This window comes from Sander vitreus, chromosome 15, assembly GCF_031162955.1.
Source record: "Sander vitreus isolate 19-12246 chromosome 15, sanVit1, whole genome shotgun sequence".
Taxonomy (NCBI): domain Eukaryota; kingdom Metazoa; phylum Chordata; class Actinopteri; order Perciformes; family Percidae; genus Sander; species Sander vitreus.
Genome location: NC_135869.1, coordinates 90,001 through 104,294, shown reverse-complemented (window position 1 = coordinate 104,294; position 14,294 = coordinate 90,001). Strand labels below are relative to the sequence as shown.

The following is a 14,294-nucleotide window of genomic DNA, read 5'->3' as shown; positions in this document are numbered from 1 at the left end:
CCAGCATCTCGGGGGGAGACGTCCGTAGCCTCGGCTCGGGAAAGCTTAGGAAACAGAGTGTGTGTGTAGCATCCATTTTCAGTCTGTGTGTGTGTGTAGCATCCATTTTCAGTCTGTGTGTGTGTAGCATCCATTTTCAGTCTGTGTGTGTAGCGTCCATTTTGTGTCCTGCTTTGTATACATGTTCAGTCATGCAGGACCACACACACACACATTACAGCCACACACACAATATATATATATATATATATATATATAAAACGAGGAAGAGGAGGGTGAGCGGGAGGAACATCTATGTTTTGGCACCTTGGCATGTGACCGCACCGCCCCCCCCCCCTCCCCATAGAGAGGTGAAGTCCCGCCCCTTCCTGTGTCCACCGTGGGGACTTTATTTCAGTTAAGATGTGTCCGGTAGTGAACGGAGAGAGAGACTAATAATGTTTAGACGTTTCATGATGCCGACCAGGTATCAACCAAAGACGGCTTGGAAACTAAATGCCAAAAAATGACCGTCCGTGAATAGCAGGCCAGGAACTATAAAACACCCAAAACTCTTTGAAAGGAGCCAGTTTCCCCAAATTAGGAGTTGTTGACAGTCTTCTTGTAAACCGATTTGCGCTTAACCTCAAGAAAGTTCCACATGCTGGAATATTTTAATGTTTCACCATGTACCGATGGCACTTCTGCTGCTCTGCATTTTTGTTTGAACTATGCATGTCCCCATACAGGACAAAATGAATGCATGTTTTAAGGGCAGTGCCGGTTTTCGAATTGCAGAAAAAACTTGAGAGGTATAATTATCATTAAATGGACATGTTTGACCCATGGAAGATACTGTCTCCCCCCCTCCCTCCTCTACTAACAACTTCTGACACACATGTGTATCATGGAGACTCTTTACTGTAGGCCGTGTTGTCCTCTCTTTACAGGACGTGTCAACCAGCAGATTTACTGTTAGCCAGTGTTATTCTGATGTGCACCAAGTAGTAGGCACACGCCAAATTTTATTTTTATTTTCACTTTTATTGTGAAAATATTACTTTTTTCCCCCTCCAATTACTCTGATTTTGACCCTCAAATTTAACTTTTGGAATATTTTAGTGAAAAAGTCAGATCTTTTAAAAAGGAAAACAAATATTTTCACAATAAATGTCAGAATATTTTGAGAAAATGTTTTTGAATATTTTGAGGGTGGGGTCAGAATATTTTAGATAAATGTCAGAATATTGAGAGAAAAAAAGAAAAAAAAGAAGAAAAAAAATCACATTTTCACAATAAAAGTCGGAATACTTTAAAAGAAAAGATGTAAAACAACCATCACTGGTTGATACTGAAGACCGTCTTCACTTGCTAAATTATCTTTTATATCTTGTGTATCTAAACATTATTATTTCTCTCTCGTTCTTTACTACCAAACCCATCTGTTCAGAAATGAAGTCCCACACTGCGGTCCACGGGAATGGGACCCCCTCCCCTCCCTCTTCCCTTAAGTTATATGAAGGGGCCGCCGGGCATACCCAGGAAGTTGGGCGCCGCCATGGCCATGCGAGGGGGCGCCGCCGAGCCGCTCCAGTGCACCTTCATGTGGTGCCTCAGGTTGGACTTGGACGAGAAGTGTTTGTCGCACTGCTGGCAGGAGAAGGGCTTCTCCTTGGTGTGGATGCGGCGGTGGCAGATGAGCTGCGTGGAGACGCGGAAGGACTTCCCGCAGTCGGGGCACTGGTAGCGCTTGGGCTCGGTGTGGATCCGCCGGTGGTTCTTCAGGGACATCAGGTTGGGGAACTCCTTCTGGCAGGAGTTGCAGAAGTAGGTGCCGGTCTTGTGGCTGTTCTTGTGGTTGAGCAGCGAGCTGGCGTGGCGGTACGAGCGCCCACACTGATCGCAGGCGTGGGATTTCACGGCCTCGCCGCGGCCTCTAGGCGCTGCCGCAGCGCCGCCGTGGCCAAGTCCCTGCTCCTGCATCAAGGTGAGGTCCAGGCCGGACCCCCAGCCCAGGTCCTGGGAGCCCCCCGGGCGGGGCTGCTGGGGCCTGGGCTGGCGGGGCGGCGGCGGCGTCTGGCCGTGCGTGATCTCCATGTGAAGCCGGAAGCTGGCCTGCGTGGGGAAGGCGCGCTGGCAGGAGCGGCACGTCAGCTCGCGCTGCTTCTGGTGGACGCGGCGGTGGTTGTAGAGCTGCGAGGAGACGCGGAAGGCCTTGCCACAGTCGTGGCAACGGTGGCGGCGCGTCTCTGAGTGGATGCGGCGGTGGTTCTTCAGGGCGAGCAGGTTGGAGTAGGTCTTGAGGCACACGGCGCAGTGGTAGATGCCGACGGTGTGGGTGTTCTTGTGGTTGAGGAGGGAGCTGGCGTGGCGGTAGGAGCGGCCGCACTGATCACATCTGTGCAGAGACAAACGGGAAGAAACAACACGGGGGGAGGGGAGAGAGACGGAGGGAGGGGGGGGGGAGAGAGAGAGAGAGAGAGAGGGGGACAGAGAGGGAGAGAGGAGGGAGGGGGGGAGAGAGAGACAGAGGGAGAGACGTAGAGAGAAAGAGGAAGAGATTAGAAACTGAAGATGGCAGTTTATTCTAACTGTTGTTTCCACATTAATCTCAGTTACTGGTTACCACTTTCAATTTAGAGTTATTGAAATATTTTCACCGCTCATCATATAAGTAGGGTTGGGTATCCTTTGCCCCCCCACCCCCCCCAAAACCGACGCTCAAACGATACTTAAAAAGAAGAAAAAAAGACAAAAAGACAAAACGATAGTCGACAACATAATAGTTTGTCGCCTTTTCAACGTTTTTGTCAGTCTCTTTGTACTCTGTGTGTTGGTCTCAGATGTTGTGGTTGGGTTTTCCATCACACTGTCAGAGTGGTGCATGATTTCTCTTCACAGACCAATACACACACACCTCTCTCTCTCTTCATCTGTCCATTTATCTACGGCTGCGACTAACGATCATTTCCACGGTGGATTATTTTCTGGATTAATGGGTTAGCTGTCAACTATTAAATGAATCGCCAACTATTTTGATAATTGATTTAATTCAGTTTCTTCACTCTCAAACCAATTAATAGATTATCAGAACAGCTGGTATTTCTCTGAAGCTCGTATCGGCTAAGTTTGATCAAGATTCAATATATCGATTCTCTGGTCAACAGAGACACACACACAGACGCATGCCCAGCCGCACGCGCGCACGCACGCACACACACACACACACACACACACACACACACACACACACACGTACATACGTACACGCACGCACGCAATACTTCTAGAATCGCAATAAATGAAAACCGCAACACAAATCCAATCTGCACCCATGTATCAGGGAAAGAATTGAATCGGGACAAAAGCACATCGCCCCGGCCCTAATATGGACCCAGATCGTTGTCTCCGTATTGTTACACCCCCTAGCATCTGCCGATACAAAGAGTTCGGCTATCGGGAAGGAAAGAAAAAAAGTATCAGAACATCTCGTGACATTGGTTTTGGTACCCAACCCTACGTCTAAGATGTTGTACATACAGGTATATGATCTGAAATCCGGCTTATAGCTTTTAAAAAAGGAAGACTACAACAAAGTGGTGCACCAGATAAAGTTATGATTTCTACAGGGTCAGAGGGGGAGGGAGGGACAGGGGAGAAACTATGGACAAACAACAGGGATTCATGTCGGGGGGGACTGGGAGGTATCTGCAGCTCCCTGCACTGCACAGATTTACACACAAGCTTCAAAACGGTTTCTTACGCATCTGGGAAACAAATTCAAAAGACCTTGTGTCGCAGCCTTCGATGAAAGATGCATCAAACGTGCCCAGAGAAACCTCTACCGTGCCGGACTGTGGTTGTTGTAAAGAATCCTTGAGACTGTTGAGATTAAAAACCTCTGGACGTGTGCAGTGCAGCTAGCTCCAAATACTTCCTAATCTTCTCTGGGATTTCAGTTTTGCCAACACATCAATCAAAATGTAAGAAACCCCATCACATAACTGCATTTCTGTTCTAATAACTGGCCAGTATCATGATACAAAACACAAACAAATCAAAGACTACAATTCAAATCATTAACACGAGCAAGGAACAAACATCAGTACTTTAAATTTAGCTAATATGCTAACACACAAAATGCTTAAATCTGTGTCAAAGTTAAGCTAAGAAAGCAAAGCATTAAAAAAACAACACATCTAAACATGTAGGCAGCCTAAATAAAACTCAGGTGTGTGTTATATGCTAACTGAAAGCAAACGGGGTTGACTTATCTGGTCTCTCCACTAATTCAATTTGTCCACACTTCAGAAAAATCCGAATTCCGGCACGCGTATGGTCCCAAGGAAGCCGGATTGGAGATCATATACCTGTAATAGACACGTAGAGACCTAAATTTATCTTCACTATTTTTTTCAACTTCGAAGAATCACAAACAACTGACGAGAACTCACGTGTACCGACACTCCTCGCCCTCTCCCGGGGGTGCAGCGGCCTTCCTCCTGACTTCCATGCCTACCTGGTTGTCCCCGCAGCGGTGCCTGGCTAGGCCGGACCTCCCCTGGAAACTCTTCCCACAGGTGGGGCAGCCGAACGGGGTGGCGCCCTCCTCATGGACCTTCTGGTGGTTTCGGAGGAACCTGGCCAGCCGGAAGGCTTTCCCACACGTGTGGCAGATGTGCTTCTTCCGCTGCGTGTGAATGCGCATGTGGTTGCGCAGCGCCATGTAGTTGGTATACGGCTTGTCACAGAAGTTGCACCGGAAGTTGCCCGTCTTGTGGGTGTGCTTGTGGTTCAGCAGGGAGCTGGCGTGTTTGTAGGCGCAGCTGCACAGGTCGCAGGCGTAGGGTCTCTCGTCAGAGTCCAGGTCCACCGAGCTTCTCTCCATGCTGATGTTGGCGGAGCTGTTGGTGGAGGAGGACGACGGCAGGTGCTGGGCCGGGCAGTCGTGGGCTGCCAGTTCGTCGGCTGTGGCAAAGCCTTCGCAGCAGCCGTCACACTCAAAATCCATCTGGGCGCCGGGGCCCTGCGGCCCTTTGCACAGGCCCGCCGTAGTGTGGGTGGCCAGCTGCCTCTGGGTGCGGAAGCCCTTGCCGCACTCCTGGCAGTTGTGCTTCTTCTGGGCGAAGTGGAGGCGCAGATGGTTTTTCATCGCCAGCCGGTTGGGGTAGGTTGAGTTGCAAACATTGCAGTGGTACTCCCCGATTTTGTGGAGGTTCTTGTGATTGGCCAGGCTGCCTGCGTGTCGGTACGTCTTGCCGCATTCGTCGCAGGCAAAAGGCCGCCGCCCAGTTTCAGAGGGGTCAAACTTCTGGGGCCGGGAGGTCCCGGCTGAAGAGTAGGGCTTTTTGAAGCCTTGGTGGCTGTACTTGACGCCCATCCCCTGTCCCTTTGAAGATTCTCCTCTCATAGCCTGCATGTGGGATGGGCCAGCCTGCTGGAAGCGGGAACCGTTGGGTCCGGTACGGACAAGACCTTTGGCTCGGTGCTCCTCGTGGAGACGGAGGTGGTTGATCAGCTGCTTTTGGATCTTGAACGCTTTGCCACATTCTTCACACTTGTGCCTGCAGTAAAAAGGGGCGAATGTGAAGGAAACACAACAGAATATCTGTAAATACATGAAACGTATCAACTTTAAACATCAGGGCAGCGGGGGCAATAAACATGAGCTTTTGTGGAGGCTAATTTAAGGCATTATGACCCAGTACTGAAACTCCTAATAAGGTTGGCAGTCCTGATATCAACTTTAAAAAAAAAAAAGTTACCTAAGTTACCTTTTTAATCAACTCTGGACTTTCCATGTTTTTGTGTCTAAGAACTGGGAACAACAACAATCTCTGAAAATGGTCCAGTATTAAGCGAGAAACGAGCTGCAATGTAACCCTACAGGACAAATGTAAATAAACACACATTGCAAAAGACACTAATTGAGTAAGTTGAATGAAAATATCAGCAGAAAACTGCACTTTAAAATGTTAACTGTCTTCTTTATTTGTTCAATAAAGAAGGTTGGAAATGATTTGCTTTCATTGGTTTTACACTCAACAGACTGTTGTATTTTAGCAGAACACTGCAGAATAATAGTGGTTCATTTAAGTTATATCTTTATCTGGATATTCAAACATTTTTATCACTGCCCTACGTAAAAGTAGTATTACGTTCATGAACTTTGACTTATAAAACAAAAGAAAATTAAAGTAAAACTAAAAAGGAGCTCATTTGAAAGTGACTTAGTTACTTTTTCTTGTTATACGTAATGTAATTTATAAGTAATATCAAGATATTCAAACATGTTATCGCATATATTTCCTTCGCATCGCGCGGCCCTAATCTTCACAAAATCAAAAGCATACAGAATGGCGGCCCTACCTCTTTAGATCAAAGTGGGTCCTTTGGTGATTCTTGAGTGCCAGCAGATTGTAGTAGCGTTTCTGGCACACCAAGCAGCGGAAGACACCGGTCTTATGGGACTTCTTGTGGTTCAGGAGGGAGCAGGGGTGTCTGTATCCGCGTCCGCACTGGTCACATTTGTGTGGCTTCTCGCTTTGGTCGACCAGAGGCCTGCGTCCGTCGCCGCCGACGTCACGGCTTCCTCCGGCAACCCCGCCGCCCTCACCCCCGGACATCCCTTTGGCTCCGTTCAGGCCCTGCTTGCTCAGCGAGCCGCCCCGATTCTTCCCGGGGCACAGGTGAGTGATGAGGTGGTGGCGGTCGGCAAAGAACATCCCGCAGTCGACGCAGATGTGGTTGCGTCCGTCCATTTTGTCGTTGCCGTTGGCCGCACTGCCCACGATGCCCTGTTGCTGGCCGTCCGGCCTTTGGGGGCCGTGGACCAACTGGTGGTTCAAGAGATCTTGCTTCCTGGCGAAGCTCTGGCCGCAGGTGGAGCAGATCATCCTCCACTCCTGCTCCAGGTTGGACGGTCCCGGCCCGGTTGGGTTGTTGGCGTGGCTGCGCAAGTGGCTCCTGAGGGCTCGGAGGCTGGCGTAGTGGTTGCCGCACACCGAACACTGATACACTTCTCCGTCGTCGTCGTCATCTTTGTCGTTGCTGCCCATTCTCTTGCCCCCGCTCTGGGAGTATTGGCGTTGCCCGCTGCCGCTGCCGCCGCCACCGCTACCTTCTTTCAGGCTGCTGGAGCTTCCGGCGGGCAGTGAGGTTCCACCGGAGCTGTGGTAGTTCATGCTCGCCAGGAAACCGTTGGACATGGTGCTCTGCTGCTGGGGCTGCTGGCCTCGGCGGGGACACAGGTGCGACTTGATGCCAGATACGTCTCCATACATCTGGCCGCAGTCGGCGCACACGTGTCTGTCGGCCTGACGGTGAGAGGCGTTGCTCTGGGAGAGCGAGCTGCCGTCGAAGCGATCGTGGAACTCCAGAGAGTCCAGCCCGCTGCTGTGGCCGCCGTCTGGAACAAAGTGGTTACCGTCACCCAGATTCCCCGGCAGGGAGATTGGGGTGGTGGCGCCGCTGCCCTCCTGGACGTAGCTCTGCTGCGAGTCCAGAGTGAGGGGCTCTGGAGACAGCCAGTCGTTGCTGTCGTTAATCGACTGGTTGGAAGAGCGCCCCTTGTGGCTTCGCAGGTGGCTGTGCAGCGCCGCCAAATGAGGGTACTGCTTGCAGCAGATGGTGCACTGGTAGTGGCCCGTCTGATGGCAGCGTTTGTGGTTCACCAGGCTTCCTGCGTGCCGGTAGCTTTTGCCACACTCTCCACACTTAAAGCGCCGCTCTCCGTCGTCTGGAGAATTGGCATGGGGCACACGGCCTCCGGAGGGAGAAGACACGGAGCCCTGGGAACCAGAGCTTAGCGCGTCTGAGTTAAGGATGGAGCTGTCCTGGCCGTGGGCGCCCGGGTGGGGATCGTGAGTCAAATAGTGGACTTTCAAAGTCTCCAGATCTGGGTGTCCCGCGCCACAGTATGCGCACGTGTAAATGGGGTTGTTCACCGGAGGACCCATTATGGGATCATAGGGGCCTCTTTTGTCACTGGGCAAGGGTGGCAGGGGCAGAGGGTCCCCCAGGGCGGGGGTGTACGCCGGGGATCGGACGGCGCTCAGATTGTGCGGCATGATGCCTGGGAAACTGCGCGGCAGGCCGAGGGAAGGCGAGGCCGCGTTGTGAAGCAAGATGTGCTCCTGAAAGTCTGTCTTACTTGGCAGCGAGATCTGGCACAGGTGGCAGAAACACGAAGCAGTGTCGTCGCTCTGGGACGACTGTGTGCCGGCGCCGCTGCCGCTCACCATAGACGCCCCGGGCGTCTTGAACTTCGAGTGAGTTCTCTCGTGGCTGTTTAGTGCAGCCAGGTTGCTGAATTGTTTGAAACACACAGAGCACTTAAAAGTTCCTTGCTGGTGACACTTCTTGTGGTTCACCAGGCTGCCGTGGTGCCGGTACGTTCGGTCGCACTGGTCGCACTTGAACGGCCTGTCCCAAGCTTCTTCGGTTTCAGGGGAGCCTTTTTTTCCGTGGTCGCCTGTCTGGTGGCTCTGCAGGACACTGTGTCCCAAACTGTTATTCAAATGGGAGCGCCCAAACCCGTCTGAGAGGTCTTGGGCGAGACCGTAGTCCCTCTCGTCGTGGCCCCCTTCTTCGGGTACTTCTTCCCCCTCTTCCTCTGTGTGTGCACTACTCGGGGACAACGTATGGATACGTAGGTGGTTCTTCAGAGCTACTGCGTTGGGCAGCGTACGCGTACAAACTGGACACTGGAATGAACCGACTTCGTGAGATTTTTTATGATTGGCGAGGCTAGCTGCGTGCTTGTAAATTCGTCCACACTGCTCACACTCAAAACGTCCGTTCTCTTCTTGCTGATAATGTGCTTTCATATGCTCTAGTAGACTTGGAGTACTCGGACACACCATATCACACTCTTTACAGGGGAAACCCTTGGCACGACTCATATCATGCATTGCCATAGTACTCTAAAGCAAACGTTTAGAGGGAGTCACGGTTCACAACATAGAAATGAACAGTGACGTTAGGGAGGAGAGGAGGAAAACAGCGGGGCTTAGCTCTTCAGCTGGGGGGGCAGCGAAGGCGGCCTTTTTCTCCTTAGTGTAGGTCCAGCCAATCAGGGCCCACCTCGGGAGGCGGCAGGGCCACCCAATGAGGAACCACTGTGGAGACAAGAAGAAGACAAAAAGAAGAGGGTTACTTAAAGAGCAACTTCACACCCCGTTTCAACAGTTTAAGTTAACTAATAAAATCTGGCTAAAAATCATAACCCCGATTATCTGTCAGGGTTCAACGCTAAGGCTTTTTTTCACTTGTCCGGTCGGGAAAGTTAGAACAAAGTTCTACTTGCCCAAAGTCAAGGAAAAACATCGAAAAAAAACTGTTCGAAAAAAATCAAATGAACAATACTGAAAACAAATGTCAAACGTCTCAAAAGTCAAATGTTGAAAGCATAAAAGTGTGAATATCTTCCTCCCGGGTCAAAATTAACACTCTTTGAGACACTGTTTTTACGTTTATGTTGCTTTTTTTGTCACATATTTCAACGTTTTCGGCACTTTTTTTCCCATTAACACCAGTTATTCAACACTAGACCTATTTATTTGCACTAGTTTTACAATTATTTTTTTGGAATTAATGGTCGATAAACCTCTTTTATATGAAATATTCTACTTTTTGTGTAAGAAAAAGCAGAAATTATGAATGATTTTGACTCATGTGTTAAGATCAGAGGAATGAAGGTCAAAGTTTAGTCAGGATAATGCTATAATATAATTAAATACGACATTCTATGAAAGTAGAGATCTGATCCTTTAATTTCCTTTGTGAAGAGCGTCTTGTGGAACTACCCATGTCATTTTGGGGCAATTTGGTTAAAAGAAATCCAAATGTATGATGTAGAAACTTTGAGGGTCAAATTTGACCCGAGGACAACAGAAAAAACAAACTAAGACTTATTTCAGATGATTGTAGTTGGATTTCTTGTAGAAGTTTTGTCTTTAAGCTTTTTGAGTGTTGTTTATGTATAATCTGCTCTAGCTTTTCCACCGTTTTACACATATGGTGATAACAATGGTCCAAAATTATGTCGAATGGCATATTTTCTTTATTGAAAAACATCAAATTTTTTTTGAGGAAAGACCCTGAAACCCCTCTGCTAAATATGTCTTCAATAAACCCAGGGGAAACACTATTTATACTCTGAAGATGTACACACAGCGCTTTGTTCAGACATCAGGTACAGCCTGATTTATACAACATTTCATTCATAAAAAACCTGCAGAAAATGGATATTACTTTATAAGCTGTGGATTTGTGTTACTACATCATCTGGGTCACATGACAGTGATATATTAAAAGATGTATCCTGGAATTCACTCAAAACTTTGCGGTCGCACGCAATCGCACGCACGCAGTCACCCACGCAGTCACACGCACAGAGTCGCACACACACACACAGTCACACGCACAGGTTTAAGGTAAATTGTATCTGTCTGACACAGCTCTCTTGAATGGGCGTTTCTGTGTGACATTACGAGCCCTCTCAATGCGCTCAACCTGCAGCTTCAGGGGCGGGGTCACGTGATCACTGATATGCATGAGTCTGTGGGAGATGCAAAAGCTGCGAGAAAACGTGTGCCGTTTCCCATGCTGCCAAACTATGAAAGAGCAGGTGCCCGTGTTCCCAGGTGCACAGTTTGCTCGGCATAGATAGCAGAGACTTTATCCGTCTGCAGTTGACGTGGAAAGCGCACCCACCGACCTCCAAATGGAGCTGATCGAACTCCAACGTAAGTGACACGCTCAAGTCAAAATATGACACTGTGTTTCATCCCTGACACAATGCCCCAGCTGCGTGCTCAAATGTTCTCTATGTTTGGTAGCACAGACCTATGTGAACAACTTCTCTCTGTAACCAAGTTGAACTAAACATCACACAGGAGTTTGTCTCACTGACGAACACCTTCCGGGATAGCTGTGGATGCGGGAAGGGGCCCATAGAAAATGCCTTTCTACAGGGCCCAGAACGTTGAGCCAGGGCACGTCACAGTGCAGTAAACTGAGCTTCAATGTAGCGTAGGTTTTCCTTTTTGCACTTTTCTCTTGGTAATGCTTGGGACTGTTAAAAGTTGTATGTTTGGATTTTCATTGAAGGAAATTAGTGTTTTGTTGTTGGCCTGTGTGAAATGTTTTCATTGGAATTTTACTCTGGTAAAGCTGCAGAAAGAAAGAGAGACATAAGAAATTCAGATTCTATATGTGTAAAACTAAGGCGAAGCCAATAGGCCAAAGCTTTAGGCCGCTTTCAGATTCCATATGTGTAAAACTCAAGTTCATAATAAATATTGAATATGTCCGGCCCTCGACTTGGACCCAGTTTTTTTATTTTATTTCAGCCCACTGTCTATTTGAGTTTGACACCCCTGATCTAAAGAATGAATAATCTGGCTTTTAGAGTAAAAAAGTGAATTCCAGCAGCCAATAAACAAAGTCTGCACTGAAATAAATCCCTGAAATAACAGGAAAAGTTCTTGCAGCTCATGACCTAGACGTTGTTCCGTAATAAAAAAACAGAAATGTTGTGTGTAGCTACAGTAAAAACATTTTATTTTTTTTAAACACATCTCATACAAAGCTGCTCAGTTAGGGCTTTGTTTTATCTCAGTTCTTATCATTTCCTTTGGGGAGGGATAAAACCTCTTCTTTTTATTTATTTTAGATGTTTTTGGGATGTCCATAATGTCTTGTTTTGTTGCTTTTTTCTATGTTTTTTGGTCTATTTTTTCCCCCCAGCTTGTTTCTGTTGTTTTGTCAACGTTTTGGATGCTTTTTGTGACGTCCTCAAATGTCTTGTTTTGTCCACAACTCAAAGATATTCAGGTTCCTGTCACAGAGGAGAGAAGAAACTAGAACAATATTCATATTTAACAAGCTGACATCACACCAGTTGACCTGTCTTTACATTAAATTTACTTTTTTTTCCCCAGCTCTACATATTTATACGGATTTAAATCAGAGCTCTCAACAGCAGCCAATCAAAACCCTCTCTCTCGCTCCCTCTCATTTTTTCTCTTCCTCTAAAAGCTTCACATAATGTAAACAAACCGAGTCACACAACAAAAAGACAAACTGCGATCAATCCACACAACACACTGGACACGTTTCACTGTGTTTGTGGGGGTCAAAGTGCCTCCGGTTGGATTCACACACACACACACACACACACCGTGCAGAAATATTAAAATAAATAACCCGGCTCTGTGCACACACATGCGTTGTTTTCATCAACAACCATCCGCTTCAAATACTCTGCAAAAAAGCTCACATTTCACTGTCTATAATTACAGTTTCTGTGACACAGAAAGAGCCAGCACAGCCGCAGCAAAACCTCCCTGACCTTGGCCCGTCGTCAGCCCCAGTATGCATGAATCTATCGGGGACAAAAGCGGGGCATCTTCACCGAAACACGGCGGACATTTGCTTCGGAAAGACTCCCATCTTTTAACCGGGGGAGCGACGCCGAAGCGCGGCCGGGAAAAGGGAGCACAAGACGGTGGGGGGGAAGTTAGCCGTGTAAAAGCGGCCGGTGTTAGCGATGTGTTTCCGACACGATGGAGGGACAACACCTGCAGCCATCGGCCCACTTTCACTGAGACCCCATTTCATCGGAAAATGGCTTTCGAGCGGCAAGCCATTTTCCCCCATGCTAACATGCTAACGGGTTAGCTTCTTTTTTTTTCTTTTTTAACCACACAAACACAACCCGCTGGCTACAACTACATGCTACAGATAGCCGTTAAAAACAACACACACACAATAGTAAGAGTCACGTTAATGAATGTAGGCTGTGTAGAAAAAAAAAGAGCGTTTCGCGTTCATGACGTGAAAGACGGGTGAAGATTCGCGGGCCGCGCTAACGCTAGTTAGCATCCCCCGCCGCGAGGAGAGAAAGGAGGGTAAAACCAGAGGTTGGAAATGGTAAACAAAAGCAACAAACAACCCCAACACGAAGCTAACGGAGTCGGTTACACGACTGAGATGTGTGTTAAAGTACATGAAGTGTGTGTGGGTGAGCGCGAGGACAGGTTAGCATCCCAGCAGCTAGCCCGGAGCTACACAAAGATCTCGCGGCCCCGGCCGTTGATTGAAAAAAAACCCACCCTCCTTTTCAAGCTGTTTTTTTCCGCTCCACACTTACCCCTCAATCGGCCTCTGCGCCCGCACGGTGAACGATGCGCAGCGTGGAGGTGCAAAAACGTTGAAGTTTCACGGATTCGGCATGTTTTATTTTCTCCCCCTCCTCTTCAAACACCGACTTTTGGCTCTTGGCTGTTTCCCCTCTCCGCCGCCTCTCTACCGCCGATTCGACAACATACTTCCTGCCGCTGCCGCTGCTAGCCGGAGCGGAGGCGAAGCTGCGTTGCCTAGGACGACGAAGGAATGTCCCGCCCTGCTCGGCCTCTGATTGGCTAGTTGTGTGTGTGTGTGTGTCTGTGTGTATTTTGTATGCGTGTGCGTTGGCTAGTAGTCGCCTTCGTTGGTTGGAATTATTTTTTTAATTGAAAAGCAATTCATTTATAATATGAAAGCATTTAAAAAATAATAATAATAACCCTCTCAAAATATATACAAAAGGATAACTTAAAAAGTATTAAAATAAAATACATAACAAATTATAAAAAGAAGAAAAAAATATCTTCTTCAATATAATCTTCATGTTTCTGTTGGGGGGGGGGTCCTCAAACATCTTTACTACCTCATCAGAGTGATAGAAATGGCTCTGTACCTCATAAGCTCCTTTTTCTATGTTTTTTGGTCTATTTTTTCCCCCCCAGCTTGTTTCTGTTGTTTTGTCAACGTTTTGGATGCTTTTTGTGACGTCCTCAAATGTCTTGTTTTGTCCACAACTCAAAGATATTCAGGTTCCTGTCACAGAGGAGAGAAGAAACTAGAACAATATTCATATTTAACAAGCTGACATCACACCAGTTGACCTGTCTTTACATTAAATTTACTTTTTTTTCCCCAGCTCTACATATTTATACGGATTTAAATCAGAGCTCTCAACAGCAGCCAATCAAAACCCTCTCTCTCGCTCCCTCTCATTTTTTCTCTTCCTCTAAAAGCTTCACATAATGTAAACAAACCGAGTCACACAACAAAAAGACAAACTGCGATCAATCCACACAACACACTGGACACGTTTCACTGTGTTTGTGGGGGTCAAAGTGCCTCCGGTTGGATTCACACACACACACACACACCGTGCAGAAATATTAAAATAAATAACCCGGCTCTGTGCACACACATGCGTTGTTTTCATCAACAACCATCCGCTTCAAATACTCTGCAAAAAA

The 14,294-nt window shown here is 47.7% G+C and overlaps 1 protein-coding gene across 3 annotated transcripts; it reads right to left on the bottom strand.

Annotated features, from left to right (window-relative positions):
- Positions 1-1,248: 1,248 nt before the first annotated feature.
- LOC144529760 (zinc finger protein 646) lies at positions 1,249-13,313 on the bottom strand. Of its 3 annotated transcripts, none has more exons than XM_078269037.1 (5): positions 13,136-13,313; positions 6,349-9,098; positions 4,434-5,543; positions 4,254-4,349; positions 2,288-2,379 (listed from the first exon to the last, which is right to left on the bottom strand). In XM_078269037.1, the coding sequence occupies exons 2-4, from the start codon at positions 8,895-8,897 to the stop codon at positions 4,271-4,273; spliced, it is 3,738 nt and encodes a 1,245-aa protein (XP_078125163.1). In that variant the 5' UTR covers positions 8,898-9,098; positions 13,136-13,313; the 3' UTR covers positions 2,288-2,379; positions 4,254-4,270. The 3 variants fall into 3 exon arrangements, with proteins under 3 accessions (XP_078125162.1, XP_078125163.1, XP_078125164.1); XM_078269038.1 differs by having other exon boundaries at positions 4,499-5,543; XM_078269036.1 differs by lacking the exon at positions 4,254-4,349 and having other exon boundaries at positions 1,249-2,377.
- Positions 13,314-14,294: the final 981 nt, after the last annotated feature.